Below are 19,323 nucleotides of genomic sequence, written 5' to 3' on the forward strand. Positions count from 1 at the left end.
ATTCAGACCCTTTACTCAGTACTTTGTTGAAGTACCTTTGGCATCGATTACAGCCTCGAGTCTTCTTGGGTATGACGCTACAAGCTCGGCACACCTGTATTTGGGGAGTTTCTCCCATTCTTCTCTGCAGATGCTCTCAAGCTCTGTCAGGTTGGATGGGGAGCGTCGCTGCACAGCTATTTTAAGGTCTCTTCGGAGATGTTCGATTGGGTTCAAGTCCAGGCTTTGGCTGGACCATTCATAGTCTTGCCCCGAAGCCACTCCTGTGTTGTCTTGGCTGTGTGTTTGGGGTCATTGTCCTGAGAACCTTTGCTCCAGTCTGAGGTCCTCAGGTCTCTGGAGCAGGTTTTCATCAAGGATCTCTCTGTACTTTGCTCCGTTCATCTTTTCCTCGATCCTGACTAGTTTCCCAGTCCCTGCCACTGAAAAACTTCCCCACAGCATGATGCTGCCACCACCATGCTTCACCGTAGGGATGGTGCCAGGTTTCCTCCAGACGTGACGCTTGGCATTCAGGCCTAAGAGTTCAATCTTGGTTTCATCAGACCAAAGAATCTTGTTTCTCATGGTCTGAGAGTCCTTTAGGTGCATTTTGGCAAACTCCAAAGCAGGCTGTCATGTGCCTTTTACTGAGGAGAGGCTTCCGTCTGGCCACTCTACTATAAAGGCCTGATTGGTGGAGTGCAGCAGAGTTGGTTGTCCTTCTGGAAGGTTCTCACATCTCCACAGAGGAACTCTGGAGCTTTATTAGAGTGATCATCGAGTTCTTGGTCACCTCCCTGACCAAGGCCCTTCTCCCCTGATTGCTCAGTTTGGCCGGGCAGCCAGCTCTAAGAAGAGTCTTAATGGTTCCAAACTTCTTCCATTTAAGAATGATGTCGACTGTTTTTGGGGACCTTCAATGCTGCAGACGTGATTTGGAACCCTTCCCCAGATATGTGCCACAATCCTGTCTCGCTCTACGGACAATTCCTTCGACCTCATGGCTTGGTTTTTTCTCTGACATACACTGTCAACTGTGGGACCTTATATAGGCAGGTGTGTGCCTTTCCAAATCATGTCCAATCAATTGAATATACCACAGGTTGATTCCAATCAAGTTGCAGAAACATCAAGGATGAACAATGGAAATAGGATGCACCTGAGCTCAAATTCGAGTCTCAAACCTGTTTTCTCTTTGTAATTATGGGATATTGTGTGTAGATTGATGAGATTTTTAATTTTTTTAATGCATTTTAGAATACGACTGTAAAGAAACAAAATGTGGAAAAAGGAAATAGGTCTGAATACTTTCTGAATGGACTTCGTCTGTCCTAGTTCGCTCCTTAATGTCTTAATCTAAATTACAGATTGTTTCTTAATCGCTTGTCGTCCCCTTATGCCATAGTTTGTAGATTTCAATTGTCAGTAGAAAACACATTTGTTTAAGCAAGGCAGCGGCAGGTAGCCTTGTGGTTAGAGCATTGGACTTGTATTCGAAAGGTTGCAAGATCAAATCCCTGAGCTGACAAGGTAGAAATCTGTCGTTCTGCCCCTGAACAAGGTAGGTAACCTACTGTTCCTAGGCAGTCATTGAAAATAAGAATGTGCTCATAACTGACTTGCCTAGTTAAATAAAAAAATAGCAGCTGTTTTCTATGAGGCTGAATGAACTGTTTCGCTGCCAGACAAGGCTCTCCTAATAGACAGGTGTATCAGTGATAAGGTGTTGGGACTGCTTTATGTAGGCCCTAACAGTTTGTCAGCGTTATAGTGCTATTTATGTATTGTTTAGTGTTGTGTAGTGGCTTTGCTGGCATGCATCTAAAAAAAAATGGTGGAGTTTACCACATCAAGATTTACATGCTAAAATCACCACTAACCATGTATGAGGCTCCATTTCACCATCTTGGTAATCTAATACTGAATAGTGATCTCTCAGACTACTGCAAAGCAGCATGTAAATGTGGTGCGTATGGAGACACTAATAAATCCCTTTAATACACCTACTTTAAAGCTTTGTGTCAAACCTCAAATGACAATTCTTTATTTTCTACCTTTTGAATATTCATGATACACCACTAGAGAAGTGAACAGTAGGCATTCTGGCATCTTTTTATAGCCCCTGAACTACTGTAGGTAAGACAACAAGGCTTCTTAATAAATATACTGCTGAAAAAAACAAATTTTACTTTTGACACTTTATTAATTCAATGGTTTGGATAGACACACACAATATTTTCTCAAATGACTAGCCTAGAGACAGCACTGTTAAGCAGAAATATACATGTACAAAACACACAGGATGATGTACAGGTGTAGGATCTTAATTGTATCACTCTTGTTGCTGAGAATTTTCCTGCACTGCAAAATGGAGATATCATGATTTACAAAAATGAATTGAAAACCCACACTAACACACACACTTAACAATATTTGGGGTTGTTCAGAGACATATTTAAAAGGAACTTTTGAGTTTCTTAAAGATACTGTTTCACAAGGGGGATTTTGTCTCACATATTCTTCTTTGAGTCTTATTACAGTTGACATCCAACCAACTCTTGCCGTCTTTAGTACCACCCCGTTCCCCCATTCTAGCACAGTCTTCACCTTCGGAATTCTCTCCTTTCCAGTCATCTGGCTCCCAGTCACCAAGCCAGAATCTATGGATTGAAGGATGATAATACATAAGAGGTATGATCACAATAAGTTTTAATCTAGGGTGATTGTATTATGATATTGATTTAAACATGCATTCAAACCTTGTGCTTAGAGATGAATTGTCCACCCATAACCACTCATTCTCGTTTATACTGTCCGTCAGCCCAATCCAGAACTTGTCTTCAGGCTCCGTACTTATTTTTGTACCACTTTTCTGATCTAAGAACGTCTTCACCAGAAACATTGTATGAAGACTTATGTCAAGATTTATTGTCATTTGTATGTTAGTAGAGGAAAGGAAAAATGTGCATCAAAACAACTGAGAGAATCAATAATAGAGTCATACCTGCTCCTCTAGGCTCCCTATGATGACAAGGTGTCCCCCCCTGGTGATACACTCATCCCGACTCTGAGCCCAGGTCAGTTTATCAGGGGAGAAGTAATAGCACTTCCCCCCATAATACTCCCAGCCTTCAGCACAGTTCATAGGTTGAGGACAGTCATTATTCCCTGTGGAGAGAACAGATATAACCCAATGCCATTGTCAGTGCCCCGTGCACTACTCATCTCTATGCCTACCTATAGTCAAATGTCTTTTGTTTTTGTGTTACTGATAGTGTACAATCCATGTGGATATGAGACTGTATACTGCATGATCATCTCACAACTATTCAAGAATGCTATATTGTTGCATCAATGAATAAGGAGGGACTAAAACAGACTGCCCCTGAAGTTGACAACTTGATTTGAAGTAGTTTTGAGTTTAACTCAGGATTGCTATCTGAAACAGGTTTTTATCTTGGGTCATAATACAACCTACGACATCTATGAGTAAACACATTCCCTCGTAGTATAATCTCACCTGTGTTTGTAGGGCAAGAGGGTGGAGTTCTCTGCTTTTTCAATTCTTCATGTTGTTGCCAAACTGTTGTGAATGAAGATAATTATGCTTTTCGCAGGTTGAAGTTTATTGCCATGAATCCTGCCCTGAAGGCAGAACTGAGCGACTCCCGCTAGATGGGCCTCACAATGATTATGAAAACAAGAATGAGCTGTTTGGTCTTCATTTACGGTTTGGGCTAGCAGTGTGGTTAAGATTAGGGTTAGGTTTGAAATCAGATTTTATGACTGTGGCTGTGCCAGCTTGATGATGGCGCTGCAGAGCTGCCTCCAGGGCAAGATTCATGACAATAAATGCCAACCTGCATCGTTTTCACAGCGTGACATTGGAATCCATACTTTTTGGAATTAACCAACAATAACAAAAGCAGCACCTTTTTCTAATATTTTATAAGGATGAACATTTCAATGGAAAGGCTGTATTAGTGGCAGACAACACAATTTAATTGGAGGGTCATATCTGTGTCACTCACCTGCACGTTCCTTCTCCTGAAGATCTTTGTTCTTGTCTTGCAGTTCTTGAAGCTCTCTGTTTTTGATCATTAAAGCTAGTTGCCAAAAGATAACAACTCTGACTCAAGTTCCCTACATCCAGCTACATATAAACAGTTATATTAGAAAACCGATGTGAACATTTTCTTTGTGTGAACTAAACTCACCTGAGGTAAAAGCTTTTTCCAAATCTGTAAGATTTCGATTGTAAGCCGCTTGCAGAATTTGGAGCTCTGTGTTTTTGGTTGGCAGGTTGCTGATATCTGATTGCAAAAATACATTAAATTGTAGGAATCTGGCCCCAACATTCTTCTGCATAATAATGTAATATTAGTTGATTGTGAAAAGTATTACAAATAGCTATTCATTTTATTCACCAACATTTTTATATTGTATCAGTTATGTTGTCACAGAAATTAGACAATGACCTGGCATAAAACATTTATCCATTTTGAAGCAGTACTGTGGGGATTTTCCAGCTCTTGCGCTAAAAATGTGCCTAGATATTTCTCTATATTCATAGCTCTGGACAAAAGCGTCTATGAATCTGTCTCCGATATAGAGTCTGCTTTAGACTAGCCACCTCCACTATCTAGGTCACTTACACAGGAACACAAGTCCAATGACCGTCCCCATCAGAAGAAAACAGAGAGTCACCAGGACCACTTTGACAGGGTCATATCCACCTGGTTTGACCTTTAACCCCTCCTGAGAATCAGGGTCACCAGCTGAGGAGACAGAGAGAATGAATTAAACGGACCTATAAGACCCGCTACTTCATTTTATTGTATGTGAGACATGAAATCAAACATGAAGAAAAACGTACAGCTGTGGGTGTTTCTCAAAATGCATACTACCGTACTCAGAGCACGCAAATTGGAACACGGGAGGGTCAGAGAATGATTCCAAATCAAAGTATGCAAAACGGAGCAGGGAGGGCTCTTCTCAAGTCCGTACTCCGTTTGTACATATTTTGAAGCATGCATTGATGCAAACTTCAACAGAAAGTATGCAACGAAATATGACGCAACCACGTAAAAAATGACGCAACATTTCTTGAAATCTATGGCGGCCATTATTTTAACTGAAGCGAGAGAAAATACACTCCGGCTAAATCATTCTGAGTCGACAAGTAATCCTTAGTGGGCGGAGAGGCGGTCGGGGTGTTGGGCGAAGGCCACGGTGGGGAAGATGGTGTAGAGGCGGTCGGGGTGTTGGGTGAAGGCCACGGTGGGGAAGATGGTGTAGAGGCGGTCGAGGTGTTGGGCGAAGGCCACGGTGGGGAAGATGGTGTAGAGGCGGTCGGGGTGTTGGGCGAAGGCCACGGTGGGGAAGATGGCAGAAAAGGAAATACTGAAGAAAGTGCAGCATATTATGAATAAACATGGAGTGGGGGATTACACAGGTCTTCTGAAAGATCTGGTGAAGGAGAAGATGGACAAGATAAAAAGGAGAGACATGGAAGATTGTTAGTAAATATGGGATGGAGGATTGCACAGAAGTTTTGGAAGAGCTTGAGGAGGAAATTGGACAGGAGGAGTCTGAGGATGACTTAAATGTGGCGGCAGGTGCAGTGATGACTGCTGCATATATGTTGAGTGTAGAGGGAAGTAGTGAGGTGAGGAAGATGGGCGTCAAGTGCAAAAACAGGGATACGTGCTCCAGTAGTTCAGAGACGGAAATTGTTGAGGAGGAGATTGCTGAGTTCGAGCTTCGTCCCAAGGCTGATAAGGATGATTTTGGCCCAGTGGGGGTGAGATTTGTAGAGAGAATTGATTTATTTTATTTTACTAGGAAAGTCAGTTAAGAACTCATTCTTATTTACAATGACGGCCAACACTGGCCAAACTCTAATCAGGATGACACTGGGCCAATTGTGTGCCACCCTATGGGACTCCCGATCACAGCTGGTTGTGATACAGCCCAGAATTGAACCAGGGTCTGTAGTGACACCTCTAGCACTGATGCAGTGCCTTACACCTCTACGCCACTCGGGAGCCCGAAGGAAATGGATCCTTGTTGTTTGGTTGATCCACATGTGGTGTCAGGTTGGGAGCAGGGCTCCGTTGAAAGGAGTGATAATGAGAGTGGCATTAAGTGTTGAGGAGGAGCAGTTGAAATTGAAGATTCCCAGTGTCTGTGACACCTGCCACATGATGAGATGTTGATACGGTGGGCAAACCGGAGAAGACATTATCTGTCATGCTGAGTTTTGATGCAGAGTCGTTACCAGATAAGGTCAAGGTAGGAAGTGTCAGTTATCACGTGAGAGCTTATGTTACGAAAATGTTACTGTGTTTTAGCTGTCATGTTTATGGGCATATTGCAGCAGTGTGTAGGAGAGACATGCCCAGATGTGAGAAGTGTGCAGGAGGGCATGAGATGAAGGAATGTGTGGTATCGGTGGAGAAAGTTGTGTTAGTTGTGAGGGTGATCATCGGGATGGAGATCGGAGGTGTCCAGTGAGAGAAAGGCAGATTGAGGTTGCCATGGTTAGAATAGAACAGAAACTGTTGTATGCCTAAGCAGTGAAGGGAGTGATAGAGGAAGATGGGTACAGGGTGAGAGCATTCCTGTGAGTAGGTGGAGATCAAGAGTGATGGGAAGAATAGGTGCTTCAGTACGGTGGGCTTTTTAGCATTTATAGCCATGGTTGTTAATTGTACTGCAGAAATGAATTGAAAGTCACAGAAAATAGTTGTAGTGGCAGCGGCAGAGAAGTACCTGGGATTGCTCACCTGCTCTCTCTATGACATACTTACCAGGTGAAAGCTATGATCCCTTAATGATGTCACTTGTTAAATCCACCAATCAGTGTAAATGAAGAGGAGGAGACAGGTTAAAGAAGGATTTTTAAGCCTTGAGACATTTGTGACATGGATTGTGTATGTGTGCCATTCAGAGGGTGAATGGGCAAGACAAAATATTTAAGTGCCTTTGAACGGGGTATGGTAGGTGCCAGGCGCACCTGTTTGAGTGTGTCAAGAACTGTAGCACTGCTGGGTTTTTCAAGCTCAACAGTTTCTTGTGTGTATCAAGAATGGCCCACCACCCAAAGGACGTCCAGCCAAAGGACATCCCTGTGGAACGCTTTCAACACCTTGTAGAATCCATGTACCGACAAATTGAGGCAGTGCTGAAGGCAAAAGGGGGTGCAGCTCAATATTAGGAAGGTGTTCCTCATGTTTTGTACACTCAGTGTATGACTCGTAGGAACAAGGAACATGGTTTTTGACGAAAAATCTCAAATAGAATCTGTTCTGCATCTTGTAAACCTTTTTTCCACCCGTATGTAGGAAACTTCCTCATTGTTTTGCCGAGCTTGCACTGACTTCATCTGACCCACACGATCCCACGCATATTCACCCACACACACACACACACACACACACACACACACACACACACACACACACACACACACACACACACACACACACACACACACACACATACCATTAGTGTCGGTAGATGGCTGGTTGCGTCCGGCTTTGGGAATTGAGATTTCAGAGTACGTGGCATCATTCCCTGTGGATGCTGTTGCTGAAATGTAACCATGAAAGTGTGAGTACAAGACAACTCCTCTCATCACATTGGCTGTTCCTGAACCAGCATTTTTAACACTCAGTTTATTTATTTTTTATTTTAGCACTTTGGTCCTGTTTTCACAAGAATGCGGTAAAATTTTGTACAAACTCAAAACAGATCATGAAAAAGTCTGTTTCAAAACTTTAAGCACATTTTCAAATGACAAAGTTCAACACACAAAATCACACAGTAACCTTTTCACCAAACCTGATCACTGTTTCATCTAGAAATAGCTTTCATATAAAGTCATTGCCTTTCACAATGCACTGCTCACAATACTTTTCGTATGATTCTCTCTTCATTTGTTCAAATACATTCAACCATCACTTAATCCAACTGAGCTTAATGGTTAACCACTTAACCGTTTGGTAAATCTATGAATTTTAAACTGGTTGGTCCACTATATTAGTATTTTGAGAAGTACAAAAATAAAGTGTGTTTGTAAAGTATAAACATCTAAATGACATGTATGATGCATGATAACCATACATAATGACTACTAGTTGTTGCTAATTGATTTCAACATGGAGCAGGAAAGACCGCAAGGTAAAGGTGGAAATCAAAGAGCTCGTGGACAAGGGGCCTGTTAAGAGAGGTGGGCCTGGGCCCTATCAAAGAGGTCAAAGAGTTGGGCATGGGCCCCGTCAAAGAGGTGGACATCAGAGAGAGGGAGGCAGGGAACTGTTGTGTCTAATGAAATCAGGGCCATCGTTGTTGAACATGTGATAAACGGAGGCCTTACCATGGCAGAGGCTGACAGATTAGTTCACCCCAATCTGAAAAGATCAACTGTCAATTTGATCCTGAGAAAATGTCATCAAGAAAAGCGGTAAGTCTGGAGGACATGCACTATGCTTTACATCTACAGTAAATGACGTATTGTAATGCATGTACATTTACCAAACATGTTACAAGAGTCTTACAGTATGATCTATTGACAGTAGACTATATTCTACCCTCAGAATGGACAGAAGACCCCATGGTGGTGGCCGTGTGCTGACCAGAAGGAGTGGACAGTGGTGGAAATGGTGAGGGCCAGGAATGACATACGGCTGTCCGAAATAGAGCAGGCCATTGAGGAGAACGATGACACCTTTTGCCAATGTGACATCCATCAGCCTACCAACAATGGCCCACCTTTTGAAGATGCACCAGGTATCTATCTATGAAACACATTTACCTGATGCCTTTTGAGAGAAACAACGACCGGGTGAAACAACTGCAGGCCACGTATGTTCAGGTACAGCACTATATACTGTATTACTGTGACTATTTGATGCACATGCTACATCACATTATCATATTGTAACTATACTGTAAAAATAACTAACCAAAATATAGTTTAGAGGGTGATGGTGCTTGATGCTGCTGTGAACCATCACAAATATATATTTGTTGATGAAGTGGGCTTCAACCTGGCCAAAACTCAGAGCCGTGGGTGGAAACTCATCTTCCAATGGGCAACCGGCCAAGGGCCTGGACAATGTGGGGGAAACATCTCAATGTACGCAGCTATTTCTGAGGATGGTGTGGCAGGATGTAGGGCATTACTTGGATCCTACAACGCTGCACATCTCATTGTGTTTCTCAATGAAATTGAGCAGGCCTGTCAATGTGAAGGGGTAACCTATGTCACTGAGTGTGACAATGTCAGGTTCCACCCTGCAGAGGTGGTTCAGGCATGGTTTTGGGCCCATCCCCAATTCGTGGCCCTATACTCTTCTTTCCTCAACCCTATAGAGGAATCTTTTTCAGCATGGAGGTGGAAGCTGTACGATCGCCATCCCTATGAGCGTGCCACCCTACTTCTGGCCATGAATGAGGCATTCGACGACATCAATGCAGAACAATGTCAAGCTTGGATTAGCCATGTCAAAAGGTTTTTCCTGTGGTGCATGAGTAATGAGGACATTCACTGTGATGTGGATGAGAATTTCTGGCCAAATGCTCAAGACAGGCTTCATGCAAACTAATGCATGCTAAACGTTAAGTTTTATTTTCATTCATTTCATTCGTTTCATTTACTTTTTTACATTTGCAATTATGTCAGAAAAACATTTTTTTTGCATGAATGATTGTAGAGGATGTCTTCATTGATCACACCTTTGATTACACATTGGATAGATATTATGGAAATTATAGAATTTCTATCAATTTTGTTGGGTAATGTAAGTGTATTGCCTAATGTGAAAACTGTAATCTACTGTAATTTACAGTACTGTAGCATTTTACTTTCAGTACTTCTAAGGGCGATTTGAAACACGAATCTTGCTTTGTTTTCTATTGGATTAACTGTTAGTTAAAATGACTAAATAGAAATTAAACCAATGTTCTCATTACATTTCACAATAAACATATGTTTTGAATCAATGGCTGTGTGGTGAGAGATGTTTACAATCCAAATCAATGCACAATGAAAGAGTTAAAGACTGGTTTGGTTACAAGTGTGACCAGTTTAGAGTGTTGGAATTGGCTAAACTTTGCACATTGAGATATTAATTAAATGATAGAGACGAAGCCTTGAATAGAAAGAGTCTGTAGGGAGCCACAAGGCTTTGGAATGTGTTTGAAGGAGGAGAAGAGAACGATGTGTTGATATAGGGAAGATGGATGAATAGCTGGGGATTAAGTGAAGGAGGGGTTGAGGTCAGGAGGTGAGGTCAGTTCCCCTTAAGTGAGTAATCAGGGTTAGTATCTGGTCAGATTGGAGAGAGGGAGTGTCTTAAGTAGGATGTATATAACTGTGATATGAGACGTTTCGCTGTCTGATTACAGCTGTACAGAACCTTTGGGAAGAATTAAACTTGGTTAAAGCTTCTCTAGTGTCCGTGGGTTATTTACTCTGAAAAATAAGAACCTAACAAGAGTTTTGTACTAAGAGTTGTGAAAATGCACCAGATAATTGTGAAAATGTGACCAAAGCGACAAAGTAAAACTGTAATGTAAAATGATCAGCGCAGATCACTGATAAGGCATGAAGTATTGCATGCAAACCAGCTAACAAATACAGTGCCTTGCGAAAGTATTCGGCCCCCTTGAACTTTGCGACCTTTTGCCACATTTCAGGCTTCAAACATAAAGATATAAAACTGTATTTTTTTGTGAAGAATCAACAACAAGTGGGACACAATCATGAAGTGGAACGACATTTATTGGATATTTCAAACTTTTTTAACAAATCAAAAACTGAAAAATTGGGCGTGCAAAATTATTCAGCCCCTTTAAGTTAATACTTTGTAGCGCCACCTTTTGCTGCGATTACAGCTGTAAGTCGCTTGGGGTATGTCTCTATCAGATTTGCACATTGAGAGACTGACATTTTTTCCCATTCCTCCTTGCAAAACAGCTCGAGCTCAGTGAGGTTGGATGGAGAGCATTTGTGAACAGCAGTTTTCAGTTCTTTCCACAGATTCTCGATTGGATTCAGGTCTGGACTTTGACTTGGCCATTCTAACACCTGGATATGTTTATTTTTGAACCATTCCATTGTAGATTTTGCTTTATGTTTTGGATCATTGTCTTGTTGGAAGACAAATCTCCGTCCCAGTCTCAGGTCTTTTGCAGACTCCATCAGGTTTTCTTCCAGAATGGTCCTGTATTTGGCTCCATCCATCTTCCCATCAATTTTCAATTTTAACCATCTTCCCTGTCCCTGCTGAAGAAAAGCAGGCCCAAACCATGATGCTGCCACCACCATGTTTGACAGTGGGGATGGTGTGTTCAGGGTGATGAGCTGTGTTGCTTTTACGCCAAACATAACGTTTTGCATTGTTGCCAAAAAGTTAAATTTTGGTTTCATCTGACCAGAGCACCTTCTTCCACATGTTTGGTGTGTCTCCCAGGTGGCCTGTGGCAAACTTTAAACAACACTTTTTATGGATATCTTTAAGAAATGTCTTTCTTCTTGCCACTCTTCCATAAAGGCCAGATTTGTGCAATATACAACTGATTGTTGTCCTATGGACAGAGTCTCCCACCTCAGCTGTAGATCTCTGCAGTTCATCCAGAGTGATCATGGGCCTCTTGGCTGCATCTCTGATCAGTCTTCTCCTTGTATGAGCTGAAAGTTTAGAGGGACGGCCAGGTCTTGGTAGATTTGCAGTGGTCTGATACTCCTTCCATTTCAATATTATCGCTTGCACAGTGCTCCTTGGGATGTTTAAAGCTTGGGAAATCTTTTTGTATCCAAATCCGGCTTTAAACTTCTTCACAACAGTATCTCGGACCTGCCTGGTGTGTTCCTTGTTCTTCATGATGCTCTCTGCGCTTTTGACGGACCTCTGAGACTATCACAGTGCAGGTGCATTTATACGGAGACTTGATTACACACAGGTGGATTGTATTTATCATCATTAGTCATTTAGGTCAACATTGGATCATTCAGAGATCCTCACTGAACTTCTGGAGAGAGTTTGCTGCACTGAAAGTAAAGGGGCTGAATAATTTTGCACGCCCAATTTTTCAGTTTTTGATTTGTTAAAAAAGTTTGAAATATCCAATAAATGTCGTTCCACTTCATGATTGTGTCCCACTTGTTGTTGATTCTTCACAAAAAAATACAGTTTTATATCTTTATGTTTGAAGCCTGAAATGTGGCAAAAAGTCGCAAAGTTCAAGGGGGCCGAATACTTTCGCAAGGCACTGTATGTTTCCTGCAAACCCTTTGAATTGTAGTCTCTAAAATCTCTGTGATGCAAGTCATTTTTGTCCTCGCGAACATGTTTTGAAATAGGGTATCAATATGTGTAGTCAAATAAAGTCAGTTAAAGGGGCCATCTGGGTATTTTTTTGGTAAACTGCTGGGGGATGGGGCTGGAGGAATGTAACCACTCTCAAGTTCATAGACGGAGCTATGGGAGCGAGGACGGACCATCCATGACCATGAGATACAAATGATCATTTTAACCATGATTTAAAGCCAAACGGTGTTTGTTTACAATTACATTGTATATAAACACCGTAAAACAAGCTTACATTTGTTCTGATGGGGTAATACAGTTGAACTAAGCTGATGAGGCGTTTATAAGTAATATTATTCAAGAATCAATGGCTATATAGCATTCATTTCAAAAATGGATCCTAGATTGCCCCTTAAAGGTTCTAGATATATATTGGCAGATAGAGGAAGCTTTTTGTTAAACATTCTGCACACCCTGAGCATACAGCATGATTATAAAAATAGATTTTAGTTTAGAACTTACCACCATCTTTTCCTTCAGTCTTTTGGTGCTTTTTGAACTTCACATCAGCGTAGACTATTCCTTCAGACATACTGATCTAAACACTCATACCAGACACCTATTTCATCAACCCAAATAGACACTTATTTTATATGACGGGGACTGAGGGAGGGACTGTTGGGAAAAAAAACAGTTGCTCAATGACAGGACTTCTCTTCTCTCTTTGCGGCATTAATTTAACTAACCAGCTAAATTCAGCTATTACTACAAGTACTAATTAATAAGTGGTAAAGACCTTAACCCAACACGTAGCGACCTTGTATTCCACACTGGAATTCACCAAGCTGCTGAAAGGCGTTATTGTTGTAAACCTACCATAACAGCAGGTGGTACACACACACACACACACACACACACACACACACACACACACACACACACACACACACACACACACACACACACACACACACACACACACACACACACACACACACACACACACACACACACACACACACACACACACACACACACACACACACACACAGAGCTGATTGAGCTTTCTTGTCTGACTGAATTGGCTCTAGAACTTCTCATCTATTTTTATATCTCTGGTAGACAATCACACTCCTTTTAAACGCCTTAGAGTTCAAAATAGAACAAATCCTTGGTTCCCTATAGAACTTTCAGATCTCATTATGATGAGAAATTAGGCCTTGGTCAATTTCCAAACAATACAGAAACTCTAGGAAAGGAAAGAAATAGGGCTATATTTTACTGTTAACGAATATACAATTACTGAACTTCAGAAGTGTTTTGAATACATTTTCTTGGTCCAAGAGTCATGAAATGTTCAGAGTACACTGTTACACCGCTTTCAATATATGCAATAGAAATTGGCAGAAATGGAGTTGAGGTTCTCACCAGACCGTGACAATATGATTACGAAATGCATTTAGAATCATAAACAACTTTTGTATCTTTGGTTCTTGATGATGTTGTTAAAGACCATTAAGGACTGAAAAAAAAGAAGAAAAAGAAAAAGAAATTAGGCCTTGGGATAAGGCTTGAAAAACTGACTCGGTAACTGATTGGCAGTGTTTCAGGCTATTGTGAAATACTGTAGATGTACTTCCTCAATGAAGAAAGATAACTCAAGCTACTTTCTATGTTCTACCTCAATAGTTTGCTGGTGATCCGTCAAAATGTTGGAAAATAGTTAACGCACTGAAGCGTGGCCTAAGCAAGTTGTGTCAGACTCTTTTAATCAGCATTCTATCGTGGCAAGCTTTTTATTTGAAAGACATTGTGGTTTATTTGACACGGGTCATTGAGTCGACTGCTCTTTACTCTCTCAGCCTTTACTTGGCTGGATGGAAGATCATTCAACTTCTAGGGAATAGTTTGTATTATTCATTCCAACAACATTTTACTTGTGATGTGCTAGATGCCTTGCTTAAGAAAACATCTACTGGGGCTCATTTGCTGGATCCATTCTTTCTGCAGAGAAGTCATTGGCACATTTTTTATCTGACGATTATCTCGGGTGCTATCCCCAGGGTTTGGAAGGCAGCCCATGTGCTCCCTCTCCACAAAGGTGGTGACCCCCCTGACCTAAATAATTGTCGCCCGATCTTGAAATTGTCTTGCTTAGTAAAAATGGTAGAATCATTAATCAACTGTCGTCTTAGATTCTTCCTTGCTACGAGATGTATTCTAATTGTACACCAGTCTGGTTTCAGGGCGGGTCATAGCACCATCTCTGATGCAACCTTGGTGTTAAATGATGTGGTAAAGGGTATGGATAGGAGAAAGCACTGTGCTGCCCTCTTTATTGAGTTATTGAAGTTGTTGTTGACCACACTTTATTGATTCAAAGGTTGTCTGCAATCAGTATGGATCAGGCATCATGTAATTGGTTCAAAGATTACAAAAACAACTTTGCTGACATGGCCGAATGACATCTGTAATCACTGGCATTCTTTTCAATACATGTTTTTTTTCTGATGGTGTTAAGTCAGGTTTCCTCGATATTACGAAAGGTGTCCCACAGGGATTGATTTTAGGTCTTGTACTTAATCTGGTTAATTTAAACAATGTTGGTCTGTCTGCAAAGAAATGTAACATATACCAATATCCAGATGACAATGTTCTGTATGCTGTTGCCCCCACAGTTGACCAGGCTATTTTGGAGCTTCAATCTACCTTCATTGCTTTGCAGAAACCCATTGTTGAACTGAAATTGGTACTTAATGCAGGTAAAACCAAGTCTATGTTATTCTCCAAATCACGTAAAAATCTATCTGATGATTAATGCATATGTACATTTGATGATTACCCTGTTGATAGTGTCCCCGCTTATAAAAATCTGTGTATCTGGATTGACGAATAGCTGTCTTTCAAAAAGCTTGTTGATGACATAAGAAATTAAGATTTAAAATGGGCTTCTTTAATAGGAATAGGTCATGGCTTTCATTAAATAGCAGTCAGTCAACATTCATACCAGTTATAAACTATGGCAATATTGTCTATATGAATGCAGCTTCCACTGTATTTATTTATTATGGCAGATAGGTTCAGTACACATCACTGCATTCTGTATCAGAATGCAAATAGTCTGGATAGCCATTGGATTAGATGTTCAGGAGTCTTATGGCTTGGTGGTAGAAGCTGTTTAGAAGCCTCTTGGACCTAGACTTGGTGCTCCGGTACTGCTTGCCGTGTGGTAGCAGAGAGAATCGTCTACGACTAGGGTGGCTGGAGTCTTTGACAATTTTTAGGGCCTTCCTCTGACACCGCCTGGTACAGAGGTTCTGGATGGCAGGAAGCTTGGCCCCTGTGATGTACTGGGCCATACGCACTGCCCTCTGTAGTGCCTTGCGGTCGGAGGCCGAGCAGTTGACATACTAGGTGGTGATGCAACCCGTCAGGATGCTCTTGATGGTGCAGCTGTAAAGCTTTTTGAGGATCTGGGGACCCATGCCAAATCTTTTCAATTTCCTGAGGGGGAATAGGTTTTGTTGTGCCCTCTTGACGACTGTCTTGGTATGCTTAGACCATGTTAGTTTATTGGTGATGTGGACGCCAAGGAATCTCAACCTGCTTCACTTACAGCCCTGTAGATGAGAATGGGGGTGTGCTCGGGCCTCCTTTTTCTGTAGTCCTCAATCATCTCCATTGTCTTGATCACGTTGAGGGAGAGGTTGTTGTCCTTGCACCACACGGTCAGGTCTCTGATCTCCTCCCTGTAGGCTGTCTCATCGTTGTCGGTTGTCATCGGCAAACTTAATCATGGTGTTGGAGTCGTGCCTGGCCATGCAGTGGACAGGGAGTACAGAAGGGGACTGAGCACGCACCCCTGAGGGGTCCCCGTGTTGAAGATCAGCATGGCGGATGTGTTGTTACTACCCTTACCATCTGGGGGCGGTCCTTCAGGAAGTTCAGGATCCAGTTGCAGAGGGAGGTGTTTAGTCCCAGGTTCTTTGTCTCGTCTCATTCATGCATTTTTTTGCGCTTTCAAATACTGCACGTTTCTGCATATGCATACGTTTATGTTGTCATGTGAGAGTGTTGCCCTCAAGGTTTATTCCTACCTAGGGAGTTATTCCTACCTAGGGAGTTATTCCCTTGCCACTGTTGCCAAGGCAACGGGGATTTAAGTGTGGGTTGCTGGGTTTACTAATGCATTTAGTAAAATGATATAGATCAAATTTGATTCATATGTAATCATGGACCTGTGTGTGTTGCAGTTGCAGACGGTGTGGCAGCGAAGAGGAAGAGGGAGGACGAGGAGAAAGAGGAGGTGCGGGAGAACAGTGAGAATCCCCTCCGCTGTCCTGTCCGATTGTACGAGTTCTACCTGTGGTGAGTGGTGAGTGACACGTACACAAATACTGCATACCTTTAATCTCCCCATTCTGCACTGTAAAGTCAAGGGAGCAAAGACCATGATTTTTTATACTGGGTTGATGAAAATCCTCTGGTTTATACTGTTTGCTGCGCATTAACGCAGCTCCTGTATCCCATCCTGTCAGGTTTCCTCATTAGACCCTGCACTATGTGCTATTTAAGTTTAGTCTACATTTGGTCTGCTGAGAAATCCCCTCATATTCTTAACAGAACCAAAGATATCATCTTTATGTTCTAATCTTCTCCCCCTGTGATTGTGATGTATGCTGCTGCTTGCAGAGAGAACGTCCTCTACTCTCCTCTTCTAACACCACCAGACACACTAACTCAACTAGCTGCTTAGATCACTTCCTGTCAGGTCCCTATAGGATGCTAAAAACAAACATTGTTTGCTTGTTTCAGCAAGGAGCAACGAAGCTTCATCACTTTGTTAAGAGTCTACGTTACCACAGAAACAGACTCAAACACACTCATGCCCAGCTTCCCCGTTATGTCGGTTATTTTATTTTAGTGGCGGTCTTCATCCATAACCGTCGGTCACAGGGTTATACTGTAATTGTGCCAGCCCTTAGCTGTTATGTGAGTTCTTATTCTTTGAGGTACGCTCTAACTGGTATTTCTACATCATGCTTGTCTCCTCACTCAGGTGGCTAAGTGTGACGCGTGCGAGCGCCAGGGCCAAAAGGTTAGGATTTATGTCATATGTTATAGCACATTGTGATGTGTCCTGTCACAGCCAATGTTTTGAAAAGAGAGGTAGACATAAAGTCATACAGACTTGGAGTTCCCCCTAAGACCTTCTACCGGTAAAAAAAGGAATTACTTGAGATTGTGTCACAGCTATTTATAGGGATTAAATTAACCTCAAGTGCAACTTCCTGTTCTGTTCTGACTAGCTTACATCCCCTGTATACCACAGTGAAGACATGGTAAAGAAAAGACTGTATAACATTGTTCTTGAGTGGTAAAGAATCACACATGTAAGAACTACTCTCAACATTTAGCTGCCTACTCTCCCTCGTTCCCCTCTCGCCCTGACATTGGCGATCTCCATCGCTCCATCCCCCTCCACTACTACCACTGCTACGAGCATGTCTGATCAGTCTCCCATGGAGACTAATCCAGCCATCATCATTGTAGTCTCACTAGCCAGCTCCCCCACGGGCCAGTTAAATACTAGTTACTGTATACGTCATTTAGTGTAACTGTACAGTATTAAACTGTAGATTGTTATACATTAGTGTTCAACCAGAACGCTTTAAACAGGTCAAACAGGATGACTACATCCACAGAGCAAGGCTTTGTGAAGGGTAGCTATGGAAACCATAGTTCTAGTCATCAGTAATCCTGTATTTGAATGGGCTTGAGTTACCGTGGCCAATAGCGTAATAGTGCCTGTTGACACTCAGGTCAATTGCAGCTGATTTAGATTGATTAGCAGGCTGACTGTGGTGTTTTTATACTGACTCATGCTTCATGACAGACATGTCAAGTACAGTATGTTGGAAATGTACAGTTGAAGTCGGAAGTTTACATACACTTATGTTGGAGTCATTAATACTTGTTTTTCAACCACTCCACAAATTTCTTGTTAACAAACTATAGTTTTGGCAAGTCAGTTAGGACATCTACTTTGTGCATGACACAAGTAATTTTTTCAACAATTGTTTACAGACAGATTATTTCACGTATAATTCACTGTCTCACAATTCCAGTGGGTCAGAAGTTTACATACACTAAGTTGACTGTGCCTTTAAACAGCTTGGAAAATTCCAGAAAATGATGTCATGGCTTTAGAAGCTACTGACAGGCTAATTGACATCATTTGAGTCAATTGGAGGTGTACCTGTGGATGTATTTCAAGGCCTACCTTCAAACTCAATGCCTCTTTTCTTGACTTCATAGGAAAATCAAAAGAAATCAGCCAAGACTTCAGAAAAAATATGTAGACCTCCGCAAGTCTGGTTCATCATTGGGAGCAATTTCCAAACGCCTGAAGGTACCACGTTCATCTGTACGCAAGTACAAACATTATGGGACCACACTGCCTTCATAACGCCTTCATTCTGTCTCCTAGAGATGAACGTACTTTGGTGCGAAAAATGCAAATCAATCCCAGAACAACAGCAAAGGACCTTGCGAAGATGCTGGAGGAAACAGGTACAAAACTATCTATATCCACAGTAAAACGAGCCCTATATCGACATAACCTGAAAGGCAGCTCAGCAAGGAAGAAGCCACTGCTCCAAAACTGCCATAAAAAAGCCAGACTACGGTTTGCAACTGCACATGGGGACAATGATCATACTTTTTGGAGAATGTCCTCTGGTCCGATGAAACAAAAATAAAACTGTTTGGCCATAGTGACCATCGTTATGTTTGCAGGAAAAAGGGGGAGGCTTGCAAGCCGAAGAACACCATCCCAACCGTGAAGCACGGGGGTGGCAGCATCATGTTGTGGGGGTGTTTTGCTGCAGGAGGGACTGGTGCACTTCGCAAAATAGATGGCATCATGAGGATGGAAAATTATGTGGATATATTGAAGCAACATGTCAAGATATCAGTCAGGAAGTTAAAGCTTGGTCGCAAATGGGTCTTCCAAATGGACAAT

At 41.9% G+C, this 19,323-nt stretch overlaps 1 protein-coding gene across 6 annotated transcripts in view; it reads right to left on the reverse strand.

The window, feature by feature from the left end:
* Nucleotides 1-2,177: 2,177 nt before the first annotated feature.
* Nucleotides 2,178-19,323, reverse strand: part of LOC110496154 (C-type lectin domain family 4 member D) — a 30,745-nt gene continuing 13,599 nt past the window's right edge. For 2 of the 6 annotated variants that reach the window (XM_021571885.2, XM_021571884.2), the window contains exons 3-9: nt 4,638-4,760; nt 4,200-4,295; nt 4,014-4,088; nt 3,503-3,565; nt 2,987-3,150; nt 2,742-2,869; nt 2,178-2,642 (exon numbers count right to left, since the gene is read on the reverse strand). In XM_021571885.2, the coding sequence (XP_021427560.2) occupies nt 2,474-2,642; nt 2,742-2,869; nt 2,987-3,150; nt 3,503-3,565; nt 4,014-4,088; nt 4,200-4,295; nt 4,638-4,760 (818 nt within the window). In that variant the 3' untranslated portion in view covers nt 2,178-2,473. Of the gene's footprint in view, nt 2,643-2,741; nt 2,870-2,986; nt 3,151-3,502; nt 3,566-4,013; nt 4,089-4,199; nt 4,296-4,637; nt 4,761-7,488; nt 7,576-12,821; nt 13,155-19,323 lie in introns of those variants that run through there. The other 4 variants (XM_036952673.1, XM_036952672.1, XM_021571887.2 and 1 more) reach the window with 4 other exon arrangements.

The sequence above is a fragment of the Oncorhynchus mykiss genome, chromosome 18 (assembly GCF_013265735.2).
Source record: "Oncorhynchus mykiss isolate Arlee chromosome 18, USDA_OmykA_1.1, whole genome shotgun sequence".
In the NCBI taxonomy this organism is placed as follows: Eukaryota; Metazoa; Chordata; class Actinopteri; order Salmoniformes; family Salmonidae; genus Oncorhynchus; species Oncorhynchus mykiss.